This window comes from Vanessa atalanta, chromosome 5 (assembly GCF_905147765.1).
Source record: "Vanessa atalanta chromosome 5, ilVanAtal1.2, whole genome shotgun sequence".
NCBI classification, from domain to species: Eukaryota; Metazoa; Arthropoda; class Insecta; order Lepidoptera; family Nymphalidae; genus Vanessa; species Vanessa atalanta.
The window spans coordinates 13,236,480-13,260,245 of NC_061875.1; the positions used below are offsets into that span (position 1 = coordinate 13,236,480).

Here is a 23,766-nt window from a genome sequence, read left to right on the forward strand (position 1 = left end):
GGCCATCTCAACTTTGTTATTGTTAAATACCCCCCGGATTTAATTTAGTACAGATAATTTTATTTATTTTACTTCATGTTATGAAATTATTAATAAATACCCCCAGTACTATTTTTTCTCAAATATCTTCCATGTACAGATTTCGATCAGTTATGATTTTATTATTTTATTATATGCATAGAATAGATTATGTAGATATACGTGTATGTGTTAAACGTATCTTAGTGTGTGTAATGTTTTTTTTTTATTATTGTAATGTATTTCCAATGCATGCATGCAATGCATATTTTATAAAAATTCATATTAGCTTTCTGCACTCCTTCTCCACATAAACTATTATAGTGTCAAATTTCGTACACATAAATCCGGGTCATTCTGGTAAGAAAGGAGTACAAAGCTATTGCTACACGTACTTATATACAGATAATTAACGAATTGAAAATATTAAAGAATTGAAAATATCTTAATTGACTTAATCTGTAATTCGGAATTAGAAGTCGTTATATAAAAAACCCCTATATTTAAGTAATATCAAAGTTCAATTCAATTAATATTCCATTAACATTAACACGTCTGAAAGATTTCGAAAGCCATACATATTATAACGCTCTTATTACAATGTTATAACCATTCATCGATACACCGAATATCCCCAGATATTCAATCACGAAATTAGTGAATAATGATTTATAAATATTAAATAAAGGCTTTTATTTCAATTAGCAATAGAGGTCATATTTCTAGAGCTATGAATGCATAAATATTTACTAGGGATTGGCTAATTGATACACGTCACAGAATGTAATGTCGATTTGATTAATAGCCTTTAAAGTGTTCTATGTAGGGTAGGGTGAACACGTTCATATACATCATTGTTAAAATCGTCTGTAACAGACATATAAGGAAATTAAGGAAAATCATCAGGTTTGTATTATTATTCAGATGTGAAACATCAAAATGAATGGTTATTGAATTAAAAGTAAATCATGTATGAAATAAAATTAATAAAATGACTTTAGATTTCTCATAATTATAACAATATATATAGCAACAAGTAATTGGGTATTTGGTAGGGCTTTATGCGAGTTCTTTTGAGTAAGTACTAGCCCAGCAGATAATCTACCGACACAACAACAAGTACAATTATATTTCTTATCGCCAAACAGCAATACTAAGTATTTTTGTGTACCGACTTGGAGATAAGTGAGTCAGTGTAACTACAAGCACAGGGGCATAGCATCTTAGCTCCTAAATTTGGTGGCGCTTTGGGGATGTAAAAAATGGCACATAACATTGTGGTTATATTTATTTCGACTCCAAGCCAAGCGCCTATGATGAAGACGGTGATGAGAACTTACCATCAGATGACCAATTTTCTCATCCGCCTATATATATTATTAAAAAAGCTTACCAAGCGCACGCAAGGGAATAAAGAGCGGCGGCAGATACGTAAGAAAACGTAATGTATTTTGCCGTAATGACATAGGAGTCATCTAACATACATGGTGCGCCAAAGGATGTTGCACATCTATAAATAATTGTTTGGTGGACGATACCCACGTTATCGGGTCAGAAACTTGCCCCCACCAACCCTATAATACTTGTACGAATCGCAGAGAAATATTAGAAAAAAAGTAAAATAAGTACATATTTATTATATCTTGAAGTTCGTTAATGAATAATAAATTAAAAACAATTAAAGCAAATTATATATAAAAATGTTGTCCTAACTAAGACGTGATATTTATAAATGGAGTTTACTTTATTCGGAACGTTTTATTTCTCGGAAAGATTTGTGATTATGTTGACCCTTCTATAAGCCTTAGCCACGATTTGAACGTTTACGTGCTGCTCCTAAACTACTTTAGCGTGTGATGATACACAGGTCACATGTTTCAAATTTAATAACCTACTGATTTTCAAGTATTTATGTCCTTTTTTTTATTTTTATTTTAGGTTAAATTATTTTGTTTTTATATTATTATTATTGTATAATTTTAAATCATTGTTTAGGTAAAAATTTATTGTCGTCAATTTTTATAGCTCGAACGATATGCAAAGTTGATATACCAATACAACTATTGTAATTTATAGTATTAAGAAATCGAACTCCTTCTCCCGAACTCCTCAGTAAACAAAAAAATGGCAACAGTTATACATTAGTATTTTTATTATATATTAAATTTATCCAGCAGCTCGTTGTAGGGAAATCCGTAACAGTGAGAATTTGATTCATTTTTTGTCTCGTACTTCAACGATTTGACTTAAAAACCTTCAAGAACAGAGCCTCTCATTTCTCAAAGGCCAGACACATATGCAAGGCCTCCGGTGTAGATGTCCATGGGTGGTGAAGGTCATTTTCAGGAGAATCTCCACATTGCTTGCCACTTATTTCATAAAAAAAAATAAACTTATGTCACAAACAAATTGCAGAGAGGCAGATTTAGTCCCCTGTGATATATCTGTGGCCATAAACGCCGAAAGACCCATAACCATCATGAGCAGACGAGTCCTAGAGTGGAGACCATGGAATGACGAACGAAACGTAGGGCACACCAGCCAGGTGGGCAGATGTCCTGAAGAAGGTCTTGTAATCTGACTTGTTTCGAAAGACCGAGAATCCACGTTGGCGCACCTCGGAAGAGGCCAAAATCCAGTAATGGACTGCGATTTTCTGGATGTTGATGATGATAAATACAAAAAATTACCAAAATTATTTAAACAATGATATAATACGTTTTTATTAATACTTACTTCTTATTCATATTGGAATTTACACATTATGTTTATATTACAATGTTAAAGCGTTTGAATAGAACAAATTAACTTGGAACTATTTCGACTTTGATGTTAGGGTGTTGTTTATTTTATTGCTCTATTCTTGAATATTGCCTGTCTTAACTGCCTTCGTTTATAAATATTTATGCATATAGTAATAAAGTCTGTATTTAAAGTATTACTTTTACTCAATAAATTTAAAGAAAATAATTTTTAGTAGCGCGCCAAATCTATATAATCTAACAGCTGTGTTTGATGCATAATTCTATCCCTATTTTTTTTTATTTGATGTTTTTCACATTACATCATAATTGATTAATATGTACATTTCTGAACAAAGTAGATTTTTTTATTAATGTTTGTAAATTGTATACAAAAAAATATAATTCAAGATCATAATTTTAGATAAAATAAAAATATATGCGATATTCTGTGCAACTGACAAACCCTTTTGTGCTTCTAAAAATTTCTTGGCAGAATAACCTTTTATTATCAGCCTCTTTTAGCCCGAATTTTTAACCTAGTACATATATTCAGTGAGCGTAGCCCTATTCGCAGTTCGGACGTCTTTGAAGGTGTTGACTATAAAATGCGATACGATTTTACGATTTGATAGATTAAAACAACATCTGGCTTTCTTCGCTGCTTATTTAGTTAACTCATACGCGAAACATTTGGACTATTTTTTTCCTCATAGACACTTGTTTCGCTTAAGGATTGGTTTTTGGTGTTGAATAGTAGATCTTTGTTTTTGTTTTTTTGTTTGTTAGACCTTTGTTTTTGTTTTGTTATTTTTGTTCTTTAATTGGGCGTTGAAACCAAGTTATCGCCCCACGCTTTGAAAAAACCTGATCATTTTGAACAGAAATCTCTCTCAGACTCTCGAACAATTTGAGCACGTACGCTATTATTGAGCACACTACCTTACGAATGGGGGTTTAATCTGATTATCACTGGTAATTGAATTAACTCAAGGTAATTGACTAGATAATAAGATCAATAATGTCGCTAAGAAAATTATTGTATTCATAGGACGCATCTCTGATGGCATGATATGTTTTGTCTATCGCAATTGAAAGTGCTTGTAATGAAATTTCTCGGCAATAAGAATATTTATAATTGAACTAAGGTCACTACTTAGAATTTAGTTAAAAAATTAAAATTTCAATTAAAAACTTATATAATACTAAAAGTCAGAGTAAAAAAACTTTATTTAATACAAAGGGTTAGACTAGCTCATTGATTGCAAATAAGGTAATTTTTAATAAGTGATTCGGAAAATAAATCTCAGACATAAAAAGTGTTGGCCATTAAAACTCAGAAGGATTATCAAGTGTGTGTCTTATAGATAAATTGGCTTAATCTAGATAATTAGCTGAATTTGAATGTGCTTAATTTTTATATTTCATTCATCTCGTTCTTAGTGGTGAAGGAAAACATCGTAAGGAAACCTGCCTGTGTCTGATTTCAATGAAATTCCAGCACATGTTCTTTCACCAACCCGCATTGGAGCGAATGAAGGACACCTTAGCCCAGCAGAGGGACATTTACCGGATATACCTTTTTATTTAACTATATTTTTTATATAAAATGGCATAAAGGCGATCGTTTCATTTTGAACTACCTTCGTACAGGATTGATTTATTAAAAAAAAAATGAGAATTGTGTTTAGCAAGAACATATAAAGTAGATACACGTATTTATTTTATAACCTTTATTTATTTCTATTTAATAAGCAGTCATAAATAAGTAATATTAAAAAAAGTTCCCACTCAAGGTAATGTTATAGAAGCATAGGCAAAATTTGTACACGTGATAGATTTAAGCTTGGTTTATTTTAATTGCCAAGGAAAAAACATTGTTTCGCAGGGAACGAATTTGCGGTTGCTCATTATTTGGAATCTGTGGTATCTCTTAAAGTATTCATTCGAATGTTATTGTGTACAAGACAGTTTTAATCTATATTGCATGTCAAATGTCATGCAAACGATCTAAACTATTTTACTAATCTGTAACAGATAACAATAGTTATGAGTGTACTTAGGACATAAACATAATTATGATTTAGTTCTTTTTTTGTAGTTTTTTTTAAGATCTACAATTTTACGTACGAAAAAGGTTTTCCGGATAAATCAGTGTCGTAGTTCAGGTACTTTTTTAAACATTTACATAATATAAATAAAACCCTTCTTGATTTATCACTCTTTCTAGTAAAAACAGTAACAAAATCCGTTGAGTGAGTTTAGAAGAAGTAAACGGTGAGAGACAGAAACAGAAAGAGATTCTGTTTTATACTATTAATAGATATTATTAAAATGTCACCAGTTTCGTTACATGGTTTACTATAGAATTGTAGTTTTTATTCTATTTTATAGTTGAATCCTACAGGTATTTAGGAATAATGAATAATTGAAACGTTGATAATTGTCCATGATACGATTTTGACGTATGACGTACTTCCCTTATCGTGTGGGCGGGAACGTGTGTATCGTTAGTGCGCCGCGCTTAAAAGTTAGCCACTGTAACGAATTTAAAAATGATCCTGATCCTTCTGATAGCTTACAAATATCATCGCTCATCCCTTGGCTGTGTTCTTCTAGTTTATGAAGACCAAGGAAGCGCTCCCAAGAAGAAAGTGTCTTCGAAAATAGGAGCCGGTATTTCGAGGTAACAACTCCCCTTTTTACTCATCTTAATATTCACTTAACTCTCGCGCGTACGAACACTTTCAATATTTGTAAGTGATAATCTCTCTGCACGTTATCTAGTTTATTTTGTACAACATTTGCAATAAAGGCTGAATAAATGGATATTTTCAAGCTTGAATCCAGAATTAATTTAATAAATAATCAGTAGAGCTGAATTCAGGCAGCACTGAATTTCATGTGCTTAATTAGTGTTTATAATTCATCTCGTGCTCGGCGGTGAAGGAAAACATCGTGAGGAAACCTGTATGTGTCTAATTTCAACGAAATTCAGCCACATGTGTATTCCAACAACCCGCATTGGAGCAGCGTGGTGGAATATGCTCCAAACCTTCTCCTCAAAGGGAGAGGAGGTCCTTAGCCCAGCAGTGGGGAATTTACAGGCTGTTTATGTATGTAAGAACTGAAACATATACAGAAACTCACCGCAGAACTTCTAATGGAATCGTAGAAAGTTATTTGCGATTGACCATAATAATTATAACATTAAAACGAGACACGCAACCAAGTAGCGTATCACGGTAAGTTCACGAATGAGATACGAAGCGAGTTGTTACTTACATTATGTGACTACGGAACAACTTTATCTCAGAAAGTAAAGTGAAGTAAAAATAGCACTGTTATTACAAATACATTATTTCTATAACGAGGCAGACATACACGTTAATACAATTTAAGTAAAATGTGTAAAATTAGGCAGGTAAATTAGATGGTGGTTAAAGAATTATTAGTCATCCCTTATAACGCACTATCAACCCTGGGAATAAATAAGTTGTCTCTGGCTCACTCACGCTTACAAACTAGAAACTACTAATTATGTTGTTTGACGGTAGAATATGTAGTGTTTGGTATTATGGTGTGTGGTGTATTGGTAGATGTGTACAAAGACTTCGTACCAAGTTTTGATACAGATGTAGCATAATTACATAAATATATAAACAAAAAATAAATATTGTGAATAAACATTAAAAACAAAAAATTTAAAAATATATATAAATAAACTTAGCGGACACGCCAATATTTTTCATTAGTAGTGAATTAATAGATCGGCCGCCCGTTCCTATTGTTCTGTCGTAGCTACGAGTACGTTAACGAGAGGCGGCGCTTGCGCCGATGCACCGGCCGATCGGAAATCGGCTTTACGCTTACACGCTCAATCTTAATATTCTTGCAAATTGTATTAGCCGCCTCTAATTTAAATATTAAAATCTGTAACTAGTAGTCTGTATGTAATTCTGTACTAATCTAACAAAAGATAATTTTAATTAATAGTTATCTTATTATTATGTGTTGATAATTCGTTTTAATATCTGTAGGTACCATTTAAAACAATTAACCACAAAAAAAAACTTTCATACTGTTTGCATTGAGCTTTTGCTTGTAATCGGAATGTTGGTTCATTTTCCGCTTAGATAAACGAAACTGTAGTCCGAAGGGGAAATAACATTCTTGTCGGCGTCATCATTCCACGCGATCATGTTTTGTACTGCAATTTCAAACGATATGTTGAATATCACTAACAGTATTTAAAACGGGATATTTACCATGTTTTTTATTATTATTTGGTGGAGCTCGATATTTCGACATTATCTACGAATGTCTTGTTCACGTGAACACTTTAAATACTGTTAGTAATAAAAAATAACCATATTAATTTAAAATCTTATATGTTGAATAAACTATTTTCACACAAGTAAATACTATACAGGCGATCAGATTTGTTAATATTTATAGCTCATCGTTTGGATCCAATAGTGCAGTTAAATAGCCCAACGCTCAGTCAGTAGGCTATATCTAACATTTTTTAATCGGGCTGGTAATTGGGTTATTATCACGTTCGATTACTTATGAGCGCATTCAATCGTTAATCTTCAAAGCTTTAAATTAGTCGAACTCGCTTGGATAGTTTTTTGTACTACTACGGTAGAAGGTATAAAAAGAAAAGAAAATGAACTTCTCATTTAGAAATATTACGTATAAAAAACCCGCTCCTCTCAGCTCCAGTGAGCACCTCCATCGCGGTCTAATTTCTGCCTCGTATTGACATTTTTATGACGTAATTTTTAATGTCATAAGAGGAAGTTTGAAAGTGGCACCGGTAACCGAGAAGCTATCTGGAAACCGGCTGTCTTGGTATGGGCATGTTATGCGGAGGAATGAGGACCATGTTGTGAGAAAGGTTTTGAGTATGGATGTGGATGGATATAGAGGTAGGGGACGACCCAAGAAACGATGGATGGATTGTGTGAAAGACGATATGGTTAGAAAGAATGTTACTTGTGAGATGACGTCTGACAGAGAAGTATGGAAGAAGAAGACATGCTGCGCCGACCCCAAGTAAAATTGGGATAAGGGCAGGAGGATGATGAATTTTTAATGTCACTTGTAGTGGCTGATCGCAACGTATAGTATGTACCAATCGTGTGGGTCATACTGCTGTCTTACTGCAGTTTTTTTATTGCAGATCGCATAATCAGCACTGTCTTGTAAATCGATAATCTTTTGTTTGGTTTAGGACAAACGAAATTTCTATTTCAAATTGGATGTCGATGAAATACAACAGTGAGGTTGGGCTTAGAATTCCGCCGCATTATTTTGAGGAAACAAAGTGTTGTATAGAAGTTTGGTCCTTGATTACAACAATAATATTCGCGTCGCGCGAAACTGCACCGTTCGTAATTTTCTACTACAAAATTATTATAGTCTATAAACGCGAAAATATGTAAATTTATTAAAGTAAGAGCAGGATAAGTAGCATATTTTGTTTGTGTTCGACAAGGACACAGCAAACAAGAGTGCTTGTCATATGTCAAAACACTTAATGAATGTGTCAAATGTCACGAATGTGTACCCTTTATTCATATTTCAATTCGTTGTTTGTTGTTTCTTTTTGACTCGCGTAACGCGAATGCGTGGTCTTTTTGACCCGTGTTTGTTGTAGTTGCTTTTAATGATTTTGTTTGAAAACTTCGATAAAGACATTCGATTAAACAAAATTGGTACAAAATCGACTCTATGAACTCTGACTCAATATGGTCTTCTAGGGATAAACCGATCCCTAAGAAACCGAAGGCACGAAGGGGTGCACATTCCGAAGGCCACTTTACTTTCGAAATTGTTAATAAACAAACTAATTTTAAGGCTAGAATTACAATATTATTTTTTTCCAATATCTCAGTATCGGAGCATTTTCTCAAATTAGAAATGGTACCGGTGGATAGGAAAAAACCACCCCGTCCTCCTTACCCGATCTTCCACTTTTGTGCGGCCGAATTCTAAGCCCTTACCAAGTGTATTAAATAGGCCTTTGGGTATTTGTCAACCGTGTACCTTTTCAGGTTCAGATATTTTGATAAATATACATCTGTGAATGAATCGTCAAACTCAATCCCACATCTTCTTCGCTCAGTATTCAAGGTAAACAGTCTCTAGTAGATGAAAGAACATAGACGATAGTAAATATATTGAATTTTGGTATGCGAGGGCTTGATTAGCTTACCAAGATTTGATTATTCCCTCATTCAATTGATAATGAAGAAGGATGATGGTTAAAATCTCCGATACATACAACTTTCCTTGTTTCACAGCCGAACGTAGGATAAATTATAAACACAATTTTAATACTTGAAGACTGAGTAGTGTTTGCCGAAGCTTGAACTTGTAACCTTGAGTTTAGATTGACACGTTACCATTGGATCAATTCCGGTCTTAATCTATAATATATATAATAACTGCTAATCAAATAATCCGATTATATTCCGCGAGTCCACTCAGTGGTTTACTGAGATCTAGTTATCAATCATTCTGTGAATGCTTGATATTAAGATTTTGTACAGATAATAATTAATATAAAATATATTGCAACGCTTCTTAAATCATAAGTTAGACACCCATTTTTTTTTTATAAAATTGGTAGGATTTACAATCCGGTCAATTGATGGTAAGTGATTACTACTATCCATAGATAGTGGCGTTGTAAGAAATATTAACCATTCCTTACATCACCAACATCATCATCACCATTGCGCCAACCCTGAAAACTATGAGAGTGAGAGATGTTTTGTCGTTTGTGCCTGTAGTTACATTGGTTTAGTGACCACCTGTCCGCCTGCCTACAAATAAATCACTTTCTTGCTTAAAAGCAGAAAACTGTTTGTCACCATCAAAGACGTTCGCGAAGTCGCGCTAACAAGCGGCTATAAAATACTGTAATGTTTTTCGTTAGTTTATACTGTAAATATTTACATATTAAAGAACAAATATACAAACAAAATCCAGTTGTTTTATTAATTTTTAATGTATGGATGAAACAAAATAAAGTTCTGTGTTTTGAAATGTAAACGCTCTGTCCAGATGTGAAATAAGATTTGGAGCCGCGCCAAAATGGGTTACAAAATGACGACAAAAATTATTTATCGCTTCAAGCGGCGAAAGATAAACAAAGGCATTTGAAAAACTTTTATATATTGTGTTTTCTCTACTCTATGTTAAATATATCCGACTAAGGATAATAATTTAATACATACATACAAAGATGCGATTTTCCGGTACATATATAGCGGGAATATTATGACGTCCAGCCGAGCGATCCATTTCTCGTTTGTCACTGTCATTAGACATCTTGGATGTTAAATCCGTTCTGTTTCGTACTTTGAATCAAAAATTTTTTTCATGCACACTCAACCTTCAACTGGAGATTAAGTGTTCTGTGATTTCAACTGTAATTTCCATTGAAAACAACGAAGCATAACACAATTAGACAATCAAACATTAACAGTAAACCAACATTAACAATCAAATCGAGCACAGACCACACTAGAACGTTATTCAAGACGAAACAACGCTTTTCATAACAGCGCCATCTATCGAGTACCTCGTCATAATGCTGTATTGGCGACATAATATTACCTATTATATTTTTAAATAAGAATTATTTAGATTGATGCTATATGTTTCTTGATGGTAGGGCTTTGTGCAAACCCGTCTGGGTAGGTACCACCCACTCATCAGATATTCTACTGCCAAACAACAGTACTCAGTATTGTTTGTAGGGTGAGTGAGCCAGTGTGACTACAAGCACAAGGGACATATCCCATCACACATCTTATTTCCCATGGTTGTTGGCGCATTGGTGATGTAAGGAATGATTAATGTTTCTTATGGCGCCATTGTCTATGGGTGGTGGTGACAATGTACCATCAGGTGGCCCATTTGCTCGTCCGCCTACCGATACCATAAAAAAAATGTAAAATTTTTATTTTTTTAGAATATGCGAATAATGTTTTTCCGTTGAAAATTATATCATTCAGTTTCTATTGGTAAAAAAAAAACAATAAAATAGAAGTAAATAATTGTAAAGATTCGTTTATTTGGCTTTTAAAATGAAACGTCGTATCTACTCGTTTTAGTTAAAGTTAAGAATTTAATTATTAATATATTAATTGCTTAGTAGCTGTAAATTAAATATATGCATATCTATAATTAATTTTATATACTTAATAGGTATACATTGAATAATATATAGGGTAAAACGTAAAATAAATTTTAGATGCTCAGTCAGATGACGTTTGTATAATCTCCCATTTCAGAAGCTTTTAATGTTTAAATATTCACAAATAAACAGATCTCGTAATGAGATTCGTTACGTTTGAAAATGTGTTTTTGTAGAATATCCTGTATAAGCGTGTATTTTTGTTTGGGAATACATTTTATATAAACAATTAAATCATATGTAATACAACTAATAATTACATAATGTTCAAACCCTGATTCGTATTATTTCTTCAGTTAAGATCTTTAAGGTAATTTTAAATCCGTTTATCGTGTGGGCAGAACCGAACAAAAACAGACCATTTTTTTTATTTTCTGGTTCTTTACTGCTGTTGAAATTCGATAATTTCCTTAATGTTAACCTTTTCATTTGTCGGCAACATTAAACAACATTTAGATACTATAGTAGAGCCTTCTAGAATATTTGAACAAAATGTTTAGAAAAATAACACGCATACCAAAAGTTATGAAATTTTAATTGATACGAGGGTAGTAGAGATTTTAGTAAGCAAAATATACTTAGACAAAGGAAGGGGGGTTTAAAAAAAAAAACGGATTTTAAAGTAGGTACGTGTATTTAACTAACATGACTGTATTTTTAGACGTTGAAAAAGAGTAACTACTGAGTTTCTTGCCGGTTCTTCTCGGTAGAATCTACATTCCGAACCGGTGGTAGCTTTACTTTAAATAGTTTGTTAGTTGTGTTTGTTTATGGCATGATGGCATTTTTCCTGATGAGTTGAACTCTGGAACCTTTAAGAGTAGAGTGAACAGGTTTCTTTTGGATGGGAGTGTACCACCTTCGTCTTCATCTACACTTTCCATCAGGTGAGATGGAAGACAAACGCCTACTCTACTAACCGATAAAAGATAAAAAAAAAAGATTAACTATCTCCTATTATCGAACCGGGCATTCCAGAAAAAGTTTACTTACAGAATAATCATCGTATCCAAGTAAAACAGACTTTGTTTACGCTCGAGCTCATTCGTGAGTAAACCGACAAATAGGTTTGTTGACGTAAATAAATGTTTATAATTAAATTTATATTTGATAAATTTAATGTTTAAAAATATAAATTAAATGGGAAGGAGGACCCCAGGTAAACACTGTATTGGATTGTTTGCTGATGATACATGATTACTTCTTAATACTCACAGGAAAACGCTAATTATGAACAGCGCTTTATCACTACAATAAATATTAAGTTGGTTTACAAAAAAAAAAAAACTATAAATGCCAAAGAGACAAAAATGCGTACTCTTTGTATTTTACTTTCTTAACGTATTTTTTTTTTTTTTAAAGTTAACTTAAAACTACAGTGATCTAAATGTAACTGATACTACAGTATTTCTAGGAATCACTTGAGACTCATTTATCGTCCCTGACAGGAAGATTCAGCTCCGCAGCATACACGGTTAGAAAAGTTAGATAAGTAACTGATGTTGATACTGCGCGAAAAGTATACTTTGGTTACTTTCATAGTACTATATCTAATTATTTTGCAGACATTACAAAAAAGAGCTGTCCGGTCTATTTATAATTTAGATTAATAAAGTGGGAATACTCACAGTTACTTCACAATATATTTACAACAAAATTATTTATAATTACAATAATATAATTTATTCGAAAGAAACTGTGACAATAAGTGTATAGATACGAGGAGGAAAGATAAATTAATAACACCTAGTTTCCGACTTTGCAAAATTAATACATCCTTTTTGGTATAAAAAAACTAATATAAAGAAAGAATTCTTTAATAAGATTCCATAGTTATTTTTAACTTGCCTTTTTTATCTTTTGGTTCATAAAATTATATAAAAAAACGTGTAGTATATAAAGTATTTGTTGTTTTCTAGGCTCGATATACACATACATAAAAAAACAATTTGAATTTATTGACATACTTTGTAATTAGAATAGTAGAAAATATGAACTACTGAGTTGCGTCTCGGTAGAATCTGATTTGCGAGACGATGGCATCTTTACATTTCGTTCAACACTGTTCAACACTGAAAAGAGTTTTATGAGCCTACTCTAATAAATAATATTTTGGTCTTATTTGATTTGAACATAGTTCTGAGATAGGAGTCGATATAAATTACCTAAGATATATATTTCATCCGATTTGGCAACAGCCTTCAGTCCTTCATTTATAATTCCAAAGCTCCGATAGCACCAAAAACGCCTAAACGCCTTAATCACGATCTCGACCAATGATATCGTGTCGAAATGACATAGCTGTTTATTTGTCTTTATTGTTCTTGTTGTTGAAATATGCATCACCGTTTTTAAAGTACCAGGTTCTTTAAACTATACAACAATAATAATAAATGGTAAAGCTATTTATATTATATGGTGTTGTTAATTTAATAGATATTGTTGTAGGAGTTTGAATAATGTACTCGACCGAAATACGGAATCCGCTATTATGATATGATCGGATATATGTAAGAGTTTGATTACTTGGAGTAATGGCATGAATTATTCATTCTAACTTTAGGCCTCGAGATGATCGTTATATTTAGGTTGTTTTTGTGGACGTGTTATTGGGTATATATTGAATTAATTGATGCGTGTGTATCATGTGTGTATATATAAAATATTTTATGGCTATGACGCAAAATTGAAATAAATATTTACATAAATTTTTTGAAGTTGAGATATTTTCTGTTTTAATTGTGTTTTTCATGCGTGCAATTGAATTTCTAGTGTACAATTCAATTTGGATATTATTTATACATAACAGTAATGTGCAACATCAGACAATCCGAATCCATAGATGGAAATAGGCCTCCCGTATTCATTCTGCTCACTGGGCCTGGCTTTATACAAATAGGTATTTTATATAAAACATCTGAACTCCGGAAACCAGGAAAATTCTAATAAAAAAGGAATAATATGTAAATTTGTGAAAAGGCTTCTTTTATACACAGTTTCATTTTATTCGAATCACATTTAATAAAATCGAATACACTTTGTTCAATCCATTGACAGCAACGTAAAATTTGTAAAGGTACATTAACTTGGTGGTAGGGCTTTGTGCTAAGCTTAAGCTCGTCTGAGTATAGTCTGGCGGTAAATTATGATAGGTGGTAACCCATCAACATCAATTAACTTAGTATTGTTTTCTTCCAGTTTCAAGGGTGAGTGAGCCAGTGTTACAGTGTACATGTACAAGACACATAATATTGTCACGGCTCAAGGTTCCCAACTTTGGTGGCAGATTGGCAATATAAGGATTTTTTTTTAAATTACGGCGCCAATGTTTATGGGCAATGACGACTACTTACCATCAGGTGGTCGATTTGGTAGTCCACCTACATATTTCATAAAAAAATATATAAGATAAATCAGTATCAAAAATATATATGTGCACGTATAAAAAATATTTGTAGGTGTATGTCAATAAAAAATTAAATTTGAAGCAGTACGTGGTGAGATATTACGACCTACTTGAATCATGAGAAAATAAAAATGTGCGATCTATCCGCCGGTGAATAAATAAATAGGAATGTACGCCACATTTTTACGAATCGCTCGTCTCGAAACGTATTTTATAATATTTGTTTTAGCTTTGTCTACAAATGTGGGTAAGGTTTAAACCTTTATTTGCCAATTCGAAGTATGGATGGGTAAAGTGGTATATTTTATGAGATGTTGTTGAACATAGCAATTTTTTTAAGAGGTAAGACTAGCTAGGACTTCAAACTGTAAATCGTGGTAGGAAAGTTATTATATCCCTTGTGCCTGTATTTACCACCAACCATAACTATTCCCTTTATATTTCGTCATGTTTGCCTATCAGATAATGTGTGTTGGACCGAGAAATCGAGACAAAAATAAATATTCATAGTTTGTAACGTTACACGTTGGTTAACTTCATACTTCTACAACAACTTTCGATTTGACGCCACACTAAACGAGGGTTAAAATTGATGGCCATCTTTGCGGTCCATTTGAATTTAATATTTATTGTTGTTCATCCTTAGTATCTACATAACTCTCATTTTGCGTCAAATTACCTATTAGGTTGGTGAACGTTTTTATATAATTGATTAAAATATACCATGCGATAAAATCATTATTAAAGTTCTAGTAAACTGAACGATGTCGGGACGCACTGCTAGTAACTTCTTAAAAATACAGACACCATTTTTTTTTAAATATCGAAAGTCGTAGTTTATCCTCTCAAACTTAGTTGCAGGTCGTTGTGCAAGCCCGCCTGAGTAGGTACCACCCACTCATCAGATATTATATCGTTAAACAAACAGTACTCAGTAATGTGGTATTCATTTCGAAGAATGAGTACAGGCACAAGGCACATAACATCTTAGTTCCTAAAGTGGCGCATTGGCGATGCAAGGAATGGTTAATATTTCTTACAGCGCCATTGTCTATGGGCGGTGGTGACCACTAACCATCGGGTGGCCCATATGCTTGGACAAGCATAAAAACCAACTAAACCAAATTAAACCTTGCTATAAAACAAACAAACAAAATATTATAATTTTCGAAGTCGGTTAAGAATATAAAATTGATTGACGTTGAATATAATATCTTTTTATATAGACAATGTAAATATATGTAAAATTATTTTCATTCATCTATTTTACGAGCTTTTGAAGAGCTTATTGTTTTCCACGGGAGAATTTGTTTTATGACAACTATAAGGAGATTATTTCAATTAATATTTTAGATAACTTCGGTTTAATGAACGCAAATGGTTAACGGAATGAATTTATTAAATTGATTAAAATAAGTTATTCAAAGAGTTACACACCATCTTGGAGTGTATTAAAACTAGTTCTCGAAGTGTTCTCGTAAGATAGTCAAGTTAAGTTTATATTAAGATCTTTTCATCGATTGTTTTCATAAAAATAGTATCGAAAGTTTATTACAATACATAACACTAACAGCCGAGATGGCCCAGTGGTTAGAACGCGTGCATCTTAACCGATGATTTCGGGTTCAAACCCAGACAGGCACCACTGAATTTTCATGTGCCTAATTTGTGTTTATAATTCATCTCGTGGTCGGCGGTGAAAGAATACATCGTGAGGAAACCTGCATGTGTCTAATTTCAACGAAATTCTGCCACATGTGTATTCCACCAACCCGCATTGGAGCAGCGTGGTGGAATATGTTCCAAACCTTCTCCTCAAAGGAAGAGGAGGCCTTTAGCCTAGCAGTGGGAAATTTACAGGCTGCTAATGTAAAAAATAACACTAACAATAACAACAAAATTTAAGCATCACACGAATACATTTGAATAATATCAATATCAAAACGTGATCAAAGTTTTGATATTGAAATTGTTCAGAGATTAGCGCAACCTAAGCTCCTTGGCCGTTCATAGCGATGACTTGTATGGAAGCAGTTGACCTCTTATCACCAGGTTTATGATAATTTGTCAGAAATATGCCAAATACACAATTTGGATTAACCTTGTTTCATTTTATAGATGCAAATCACGTGAAGTTAAATGATAAATTCTGCTTATAAATTAACATGCAATTTTGCAATGGAAATATTATATCCAATCATTATTTTTAAAAGATAATAATAATCTGTAAATATGATTTCATGGAATGAAGTTAAATTAACTTTATTATTAATAGTTTAATATGACATATGAAATTGGTGGCGAATGCATTTCGAAAATCCTTTTAGAATGTAATAAAAGACAAGGGTGCGAAATACTTGTTGTACGGTCCGTACAACCTTTAAGTGATAGTTGATTGTAGAGTGGAATGAAAGTCTCTGATATATGATATTGATTGATAGATTGATTGATATATTGATTGATAGATTGATTGATATATTGATTGATAGATTGATTGATATATTGATTGATATATTAATTGATAGATTGATTGATATATTGATTGATAGATTGATTGATATATTGATTGTAAGTAATTAAGAACTATATTATATAATGATATGAGCGCGCGCGGTATGATTGCTAGCCGTACACGAACTGATGAAATAATGTGAAAATGTTTATGCGACGATACATAGATAGCACTGTACGCGCTGCCTGGCTCGTACACTTGTACCCTTTTAAAAATATTACTTATTTTTCTGTATTTTCTCGCATATAAAGCTGATAAATTAAATAATACCATATCCACTTACCTTATGGTATCTTTTCCAAAACATTTATTTTAGTAAATTATTCCTAGTTGTACATTATTTTTAACAACAATAATTAAAAATATAGTTATACCTATATAACTATATTTTTATTTTATTATGTATGTTTCACAAGAACTTGGTTTTATTTGGTAACCCCATCTAGGTAAATACCATATATTCATCAGATATTCTACCACCAAATTGGAATACTAATACTATAATAGTATTGTTGTGTTTCGGTTTTAAGGGTGAGTAAGCCAGTGTAAGCTTATCTTCCTCAATTGTTTGTGTATTGCTGATGTAAGAAATATCTATGGACAGAAATATCCATCAGGTTTTGTTCATCTGTAAGTAACATTATATATAAAGAACTATCAAAAAGATTCAAGTATTCCTGTTCCCACTGACATGGAACTTTTTGATAATGATCAGGACGGTAATCTGTGCGAATGTTATAAATTCAAAAGAAATTCTGTTACGTTTTCACGGACAAACCAATGAACCAAATTTAATGAAACTCAGTATAAGAAGGTCTAGGAAGGACGTCGGCTTTTTTTTTACGGCAGGCCGCAGGCGACAACAATTAGGGTATATAGTATATTTGAATATGATGTCGAGATTGCTAAAGGGTTTGGATGAAACTTATGCAAAAGTACCGTAACTAGTCGAGTTTAGTTTTCACCGGGCTATGACCACTGATTTTCATAGTCTCAATTTCTGTGTATAATCATTGTCCTCAACTGTAAATACATTATACGAAACCTCTATATTGAAATATTAACTATTTTCTATAACGAGAAGGCGCCACTAACCTTGAGAACAAAGAGATTATGACCTGTGTTCCTGTAGTTTCTATGGCTCACTAACTTTTCATAACTCAAAACATCAATATAAGTTTCAAATGGAAATCTGTATTTTTATCTGCCTACCCTCATTCGAATTGTGTTATGGAATTAACTCATAATGTTGTCCTCGAAAATGTTTTCACTAGTACTGGGACATGTACAGACAGTTACTTATATTTTTTTGTAATGTAGTATTTTATCGCCATAGCAATTTAGCCAGTCTGGGCGCTTTTCAAGCGAAAGCTGCCAAACTACAGCAGATACAATAGAATAAAACTTTATTTTATGTATTGAAAGTATTATTAGAATCGTCTATACAATATATGAGTTTATTTATAAAATAAACAAGCCTGTCTTGTTAGGTATATATTTTATCACTATACAGCTCTTAGTATTATTGTGTTCCAACAAAGGATATCCAACTTATAACTATATACCCTTCAACTATTTTCCAAGATTGGTGGTGGATTGGCAAAATAAGGAATGGTGATTACTTCTTACATCGTCTATGTTTATGGGCGCTAGTATCTATCAGGTGGGTAATATGCTATTCCTATATGCTATATGTTTTTGTTTAATTTGTAAATTGTATTAACCAAAACGTTAATAATAAATTAACACTCTGTAAATACAATTTACAGAGTGATCAAATGTATCTGCGCAAAATTAAAACGATCAAGCAGGTGGCAAAGGTGTTGATTGCTAACTATTCGAGACGATCCAGGTTAGATACGTTCAAATGGAAGAAGCTGGTACGGGTGAGCTCTCGCTCAGAGGTTAGAGCAGTAGGCCACGTTAGGCCCAATTTGCGCCTTGTATAAATTTTGGTGAAAAGCCGACGTGAAGTTCTATCTCGTCTAGCTGAAAACACCAAGCTTTTTAGACATGACCTTCACTTAAAATCAACTGCAGTCATGAACGACACTCGAATCACTGCCAAGTATTCCGATACTACCTGTGGCAGTAAAATATGTTGGTGTATGTTATCAAAATACGATGTATGGTTTCTTTTGAGTGGTTAACGTGTAGACTTGCGCATTTTTGGGGTTAAATTTGTCTAATCTATTTACTATTTAATATATAAATACTCTATTTCAGATACAAGATTATTCCGATTCTAGTCGTCTTGAAATAATAACGTGACCATTGTATAAGGTTTCCATAATGCTATCATGTGTATGGTAGTAAATATTGCTGATTTACAAAAAAATTAAGTCAGGTTTACTTGTTCCCGATAAGAATTAATTAATTTTATTTTTTTGTTTAGAAATAAAAAACACACATTTACAAAAGAATGAGGTCGAACTATTTACTGATCGAACGATTAACAGTTTTCTTTTAGTAAATAATATACTAATATTATTTTCAGTATGTCTTATGAAACCAAAATAGAATAGAATCAATCAAAACAGCAATCCTTATATATAATAGGGGTAGATCCATCAACGATAAACATTTCACGAATTTCTTTTCCATCTGAAATCCCTTAATCCGTACACTTTAAAGAGCCAATTTATCGCGATATTATCTTTGAACGGGTTTCGGTTTTAGGCTCACGATATCATCAAGGTAAGAAAACTTTATCCTCTAATGTTTTTGCCAATAAATTGTGACTAAGAATAAAATCGCTATAAATAAATTCTTTACTTTAGTATGTAGATTTTTTTAATTTATGGAGTTGTTTAATTTTTATCTTAAAATAAAACGACTTCAATGGCATATAGTTAATACCAAAAATCGCAGTGCGTCTAAAGGAATTTATTCAAGAATACCATTATCGTCCAATACTCAACATCGGATCTTTATGAGAAAGGCGCATTTTAAAATAAACTTTTTACAAAAAAAGTCTGCATGTCAAAGAGTTAGACCAAAATATATATAAATTCATTTTTTTCCAAATATTACAGACCTAGTCAGTAAACAAATTATGAATAAAATATTAAAATAAGTCCCAAAAAACCTTTACATGACGTATGGCTATAATTTGTCCCGTTACAAATTCAATAAGCGTATTCCAAGACCAGCTTTGAATGTTCCTTTAAGAAAAGTACAGAAATAACCCAACTCATTACAACAGAAGAGTTTTTATGATTTAAGATCGTTGCAGATGTCGCTACTCTTGGACAAATTGGCCAATATCTTACCAAATGTTTTGTAATATAATGTAAATGGTAACAATCATAAACGAAATTTATCTATAGATACTTGATATAACGTTAATGTTAATACCAATGGTGTAATGACATGTAATGGCATGTTATTTTATAGTTTTTTTCAATTTCGTATTATTTGTAATTTTAAACATAAATATGATTAAGTTATATATAGCATTTGTTAAAATGTATTAATTAACAGCTACCCAGATGCAGTTTTAAATATAAAATTTAAGCTACTTTTTTTTTAATTTAACTAATAATATATATATTTTTCGATTAGGCAACCCTGTTGGATAGGAAATTAATTATTATTTAATTTCAATTAAATGTCTTAACGGTTTTATTACCCGTTAATACCGCAAATTCACAGTTAAATCAAAGGGACCTATATTTTTTCCAATTCCTCATGTATTATTATCTCGACTAATGCTCAAAAATGTAAATTAAAGTTTTTTATTATTTACATATGTAATAAATAAAAATATATTTTTTGTAAGTGACGTTTATTTTATGGGGACGATTATGTGACAGGATTTATTGAGAAGCGGCTCGTAATACTTACACCGGTGGAAAGTAAGATCACTTATCTAATGTAAACGATATGTCTACCCGCACGAGACCAATCAGTCCCTTACAAATATCATCACTTTGTTACATAACGACACATCTTCTCTTAAATCATGTTCCAAAATAACCTAACATTTTATAATATTCCATTATGGGTAAAATTAAAGGCTTCGAGTTTGCTTCAACTTTTTATATTAAATTAAATCAATTCATAATATTTTTATTCAAATAGACTTCTACGAGTAATTAAGTTACAAGTGCACTCATATGGATCCTATCGAGAACAGAAAATAAATTCAGTAGTTACTCTTAATTCTATATTGCGGATTTATTTCCGTTCAGACTTATAAGTGCAGATCGTCGTCGTTGAACTATTATTTATTTCATTTTGAAAGAAAATCATGTTATTCGTGTTTTTATTACAAACCGGGAAAATATTGTTTGATCCTATAAAATGTAATGAATCTATTGTAAGTGACGACTATATTTAAGCTCGAGTTCCTTTATAATAACCAGCCTTCGAATTATTAATTAGACCTATATTAGTTGATCTACGAAATATTCCTAAATGAACAATAGACAAAGTGACGCTGTTATTATAGTTTTATATATTACTGGTCTTCTTTTTTAATTATATGGATTTTCTTACTTATCTTAAATTTAAATTGGAGAAAAAGCTAATAAATTAATGGAATTAGAAAAAATAGCGCCCAAAAAATTTTAATATTTAATGCATTAACCTAACCTATTCATGTTTTTAGGGTACGTCATAAAGATATTGAAGCAATATTCTAAAAAAGGTTTAACTCTTATTAACTCTAATACTTTAAGTTATATATTTTATCTCTATCATCATCATCCCCCTGCCCGTATCCTTATTTTATGTAGGGTTGGCACACTATGTCTTCTTTTTAACTTCTTCTCTGTCTGACGTCATATTCTTTCAAGCCATAACGTCTTTCACGCAATCCATCCATTGATTCTTTGTTCTTACTCTATATCCATTCACGTTCATGCTCAAGACCTTCCTCACAACATGGTCCTCATTCCTCCATATAACATGCCCATATCATGGTGTCCACATCACCGGTATCCACATTACTTCTCGGTTACCGGTGCCACTTTCAATCTTCCTCTTATGTACTCATTCCTTACTCTATCCATTCGCGTAATACCACACATTCCTCTCAACATTCTCATCTCCACTAAAGTCAGTTGTCTTTCATTCATCCCTTTAGTGGCCCAACACTCTGATCCATATAGGACAGTAGGTCTGACCGTGGTCATATAGATCTATTTACGCTATTTCTAAATACACGAAAAATGGAATTCGTTTAAAGTCCATTTATTTCTTCATTAAGCTAAGCTAGACATAAATTAAATATGGCAACAACCTAATTAAGATCTTTTATTCCCTTTGTTAGTGAATATATTTAAAGAGTTTATTAGCTATTTAAACAGATAAGTTAGAAGCATCACAAAAAAATTTCTGATTATAATTAAAATGTAAATTTTGTTTACACATTATGAGATTCGTTTGCCTTTTCGGATATAAACTTTTTCAGTATAAAACCAGTGCTTATTTTATAATTTCTAATCGAATATCAGTATTGTATAAAAGAAAGCAATATTCAATACGATGTAATATTAATAAATTTCGGCCAAAGCCGCCGGTAAAGGAAGTAACTGCAAAGTTATTTAAGTTCTATTTGTACACACATGTGGGCGAGCACACGCAAATGAAATGGGACGACAATCCAATACATTCGGAGAGATTACTGGAACATGTGTTTTCTGAGGCACGCACTTAGTCATCTAGCCGATGATTACGTGCATACTAAGTCAAGCACTGGTGAATTTTCATGTGCTTAACTTGTGTTAATGTGAATATAAGATGAGAAGATGAGACCATCATATCATCTTATATTCGGTGGTGAAGGAAAAGATCATGAGAAAACCTGAATGTATCTAATTTCAACGAAATTCTGAAATTCACCAATCTGCTATGGAGAAGAATGGTGGCATAAGTTCTTTATTTATTTTATTTGTATAACGTATTCTATAGCCTATTCCAATGGAAGTAGGAAAAAAGATAAACAAACATTAGATTTACTTATTTCATGCGATTCGTTAATAAATCAGCCAGAGAGTTTATGAATAAAATATCTTTATTAATAACACAACACTATTTCACCTTAACTACTTATATATTACTTCCAAGATTCCGATAACAGTTTCGTCGACGTTCAGAACGACATTTTTTCACAAGTCCTTAGTGAATATCATAAATAATAATTCAAGCTTTCGACCAATGATATTTCGTCAATTTGCTGTCAAATGTTCTTTATTTGGCTTTACTCCTCTTATTGAGGTTGGAATAGAGTATACACAGTTGGAATAGAATTGGAATACAGTACACGCGGAATATATGATATACCTACATATGTGACAAAAAGTTATCCAAAATTCAGGATTCCTGGTGGATTTTACAATCAATCATGGGTCGAAAAGGAAATAGAAATTTAGCATATAAATAGCACACTGCAAGCTTACATGGTTGATATAAGATCCGTTTCTTACGTGCGATCTTGCGTTAGTGCGAGCGTGTCCGCTTTTGTACGCGTGCATGCATATTAAGTGTGTTCTTTAATTCAATAAACACGATAAGCGTTTAACATTCCTGATTTTTTATTTAAATATTATTAATATTTAACTTTGTTGACAGTGTGACCAACATCTTCTTAGTGAACCTATCAGCAGCGGATCTTCTGGTGACAGGAGTCTGTATGCCGATCCAGCTCAGCAAGGCCATTACTCTCGTATGGTTCTACGGGGAAACGGTCTGCAAAATTGTGAACTACATACAAGGTACGATGAAGATGCCATTAGTAACAGTCTGTAAATGTCCCACTGCCACTCTAACTTTCTCTCCATTTGAGGAAAAGGTTTGGAATGTATTCTACTACACTGGGCCAATGCGGCTTAGTGGATATACATTTGGCAGAATTTTATTGAAATCAGTC

General features: G+C 32.4%; 1 protein-coding gene across 1 annotated transcript in view; it reads left to right on the forward strand.

The window, feature by feature from the left end:
• Positions 1 to 23,766, forward strand: part of LOC125064415 (neuropeptide FF receptor 2-like) — a 68,620-nt gene that overhangs the window by 14,346 nt on the left and 30,508 nt on the right. The window contains exon 2 of the mRNA XM_047671407.1: positions 23,469 to 23,611. Coding sequence (XP_047527363.1) covers positions 23,469 to 23,611 — 143 coding nt within the window. The remainder of the gene's footprint in view (positions 1 to 23,468; positions 23,612 to 23,766) is intronic.